Source organism: Trypanosoma grayi (genome assembly GCF_000691245.1).
Source record: "Trypanosoma grayi strain ANR4 Tgr_651_V1, whole genome shotgun sequence".
Taxonomy (NCBI): Eukaryota; Euglenozoa; class Kinetoplastea; order Trypanosomatida; family Trypanosomatidae; genus Trypanosoma; species Trypanosoma grayi.
In genome coordinates, this window is record NW_008826270.1 from 1 (window position 1) to 3,202 (window position 3,202).

General features: G+C 59.7%; 3 protein-coding genes across 3 annotated transcripts; all 3 read left to right on the forward strand.

Moving 5' to 3' along the window:
• Positions 1-340, forward strand: DQ04_06511000 (hypothetical protein; the record flags this gene model as incomplete). Its single annotated transcript, XM_009314741.1, has 1 exon — positions 1-340. A coding segment is annotated over one exon (340 nt), but the record flags the coding sequence as incomplete, so codon positions are not given.
• Positions 341-480: 140 nt separating this feature from the next.
• DQ04_06511010 (hypothetical protein) lies at positions 481-840 on the forward strand (the record flags this gene model as incomplete). The annotated part of the gene is made up of 1 exon (XM_009314742.1): positions 481-840. One exon carries the CDS (start codon positions 481-483, stop codon positions 838-840), a length of 360 nt encoding a protein of 119 aa, XP_009313017.1.
• A 208-nt stretch (positions 841-1,048) lies between these two features.
• DQ04_06511020 (phosphatidylglycerophosphate synthase) lies at positions 1,049-2,860 on the forward strand (the record flags this gene model as incomplete). The annotated part of the gene is made up of 1 exon (XM_009314743.1): positions 1,049-2,860. One exon carries the CDS (start codon positions 1,049-1,051, stop codon positions 2,858-2,860), a length of 1,812 nt encoding a protein of 603 aa, XP_009313018.1.
• Between the last annotated feature and the right edge of the window lie 342 nt (positions 2,861-3,202).

A 3,202-nucleotide genomic window follows, 5' to 3' on the forward strand; every position in this document is an offset into this window, starting at 1 on the left:
ACATCCTGCGCGAGTGGGACGCCGCCGTCGCGGCACGCAAGGCGGTGGGCAAGGCGGCGGACCTCGGCAGCTGCACGACGCACCCGGTGGAGCTCATGAATGCCGAGCCCGTGAGGAAGAAGACAGGAGCAGCGGCAGCAACGGCTGCGGCGAAGAATTAGCCCAACACCGCAAGGGGGAGGGAGAGAGAAAATGGGAGTGGTGGAGGCGCGGTGGATTCCTCGCCTGCTGCTATGGTGCCACCGCCACCACAGAAGCAACACCTACTACTACTACTACTACTACTACTACTACTACTACTAAAATCACATTCAAAATAACGTGCTTCTCTCATGAGTGAGATGATAACGAAGGGGCATGGGGGCAGCCGGTGTGGGGAGGGGGAAAGCGACGTGACATGCATCTTGCCCGCTCATGAATTCTCTTCTTTTTTTTTTTTATTTCATTCGGCTTGTCGCTCCACAGGGGGAGGAGAGAAGCATGGGGGAGAGTCGGCGCTTCTCCCGCGCCTCCACGCTGTCGTCCTCTGACGATGTCGCACACACCGCTGCGGAGGAACTCGCCGCGCAGATTGACGACTGCGCGAGTCTGCTGCCGTGCATCGACGCAGCAGCAGCGGTGCGGTCCATCCGGCCGCTCACGCCTCGGGGCCGCACCGTGACGGCGTGCGTGCCGTGGCGCACATCAGAAAAAAAGGAAGAAGGTGGGCGGTCCGTGGAAGTGCGCTTCGGCTACAGCGAGGCCTTCACGTGCGGCGGGCTCGACGGCGACGAGCGCATCTACGAGTCGCTCATTGCGCTGCTGGTGGCGCATGGCTGCGGGGTGCCAGGGGATGCGTGAAACGCCGCCAGACCTCTGTAAGGGATCAGGTGCGAGCGCGAGTGAGAGAGAGAAATTGTATTTCGTGGGGTGGGGTGTCATCTGCGGTGCTTGTTTCACACTGTTGGGCCCGTCATTGCTTTTGCTGTTGCTTCTTTTTGGGTTCGTGTAGAAGTTCACGGCGGCGCGTAGGTGTAGGTAGCCGTTGCTACGCGTTCGGGAAAGTGCAATGACCCTCCTCGCTGCGTATCTCGTGGTGCTCGCGGTTGCCGCGCTGCTGACGCTCAGCGCCTTTGGCCACCCCGCAGCCGCAGCAGCACTGGCGCGCGGGTGTGGCCTTGACTTCTTCTTCCCGACAGCCCACGCTAGCCGGGCGAAGGTGCCGCCCCTCGACACGCTGCAGTCGCCGCTGCACGCGCAGCAGGCGGAGATGCTGGCGTTCCTGCAGCAGACGTGCTGCACGCTGCCGGTGCGGGCGGAGACGGTGCGTATCTTGACACGCCCCACAGAGTTCTACGAGGAGCTGCGGAAGCGAGTGCGGGCTGCGCGGCGCAGCATCGTCATGTCGGCGCTCTACATTGGCGACGGCCCACTCTCCACAGAGTTCGTCGCGTGCCTGGAGAACAGAGTCTCTGAAGCTGTGCGGGACGGGCAGCGGCTTGACATTTGCATCCTGCTTGACCACAACCGCATGCATGACCGCCGCAACCTCCTCACACTGAAGCAGCTGCTTACACTGGCGCACTCCACTGAGAGTGCCACCGCACTCGACAACAATATTAACAATAGCAGTGGCAACAATGGTGGCGATGCCGACAGCGATGCAAGCGGCCCAGCCGTGCAGGTGAGGCTGTGCCTCTTTCAGTCGCCGTGCCGCTGGAATCGCCTTGCTTCGCCTTTCGGCCGCGCCAAAGAGGCGCTCGGCGTGCAGCATACGAAGATATTTTGTTTTGACGGTCGCGACACCATTCTTAGCGGCGCCAACCTCTCCGACGACTACTTTGCTACTCGCATGGACCGGTATGTCGTGATCGAGGACAATGCGTACGTCGCCGCGTGGTTCTCCGACCTCGTCCACACGCTCTGCAGCATGTCGCATCGTGTCGTCTGCCGAAAGGCATTTGCCAGCCAGGGCGGTAGCGGCAGGAAGCCCACGTTGCACAAGAAGAGTGATCTTGTCATTCTCCCTAACACAATGGGTATCGACCCTTCCGCAGAAAGCGCCGCCTTCAGCGTACAGGCAAATCACCTGCTGCAGGAGTTCGCCGCTCGAGCAGTAAAAGCAGCTGCGGCGATACCAAACGACAAGTCGTACGACACATACCTGTTCCCGACGCTGCAGTGTGCACGGGCAAATGTGTTCCACGACTCCCTTGTCGTGCAGCGGCTCCTCCACATGGCGCCGGCGTCGACACACATTTACCTTACCTCGCCATACCTCAACATGTACGCCCGGTTCGTGGACGAGCTATTGGCGAGCAGGAGCGCTTACGACTTCATCACAGCGAGTGTGCATACGAACGGGTGGCGTGGTGCACGGGGTTTTGCGGGGTACATTCCCTTCTTCTACCTGCAGCTTGAACGGGCGTTTTTTTATTTGATGCGGGAGTACGGCTGCGCTGACCGCGTGCGTGTGCGGGAGTTCAGCGTTGACGGGCTGACGTTTCACGCCAAGGGGTTGTGGTTCGTTGAGAGGGAAGACGGTGGGGCTGCGGCGGGTGGCAAGGACCACATCAGCAATGGCAACGGCTGCACAAACTCAAAGAGTGAAGAAGGGGAGGTGTGGGGGTACGTGAAGGCGCCGTACCTCGTGGCCTACGGCAGCACAAACTACGGCTACCGCTCTGTCCACAAGGACGTGGAGGCGGAGGTGTTTCTCTTCACCACTAACACATCCCTGCGAGAGGCGCTGCGCGACGAGCTCGTCTTCCTGCTGCGTCAGTCGACGCTTGTGACGGAGGAGCGCTTTGTGCATGGCGCGCAGGGCCGCTTCCAGCCCGTTGTGTCTCTCCTCGCCCAGATGGGGCAAGACTTTCTGTAAAAGTAGCGGTAACAGATGAAATTTCTGGTGGGCGCACGTGGTGGCGGCGCGACAGACATTCCCGCTGGCTCCGTTGCGTGGCGTACCACAGCTCCTAAGTGTAGGTGATAACTGTGCCACCGGTACACACGCATATGTATATATGTATATAATATATATATATATATATATATATGTGTGTGTGTGTGTGTGAACTACCGGTGGTGTTCCCTGTGAGGTCTCTGTTGCCATCTGTGTGTTCGTGTATGCATGCGCATACACCCGTGGTGCCTGCAGGGCGAATGGCAGCTGCTCTCTCGCGACTTTTCTCGTGAATGCCACACACACACACACACACACACA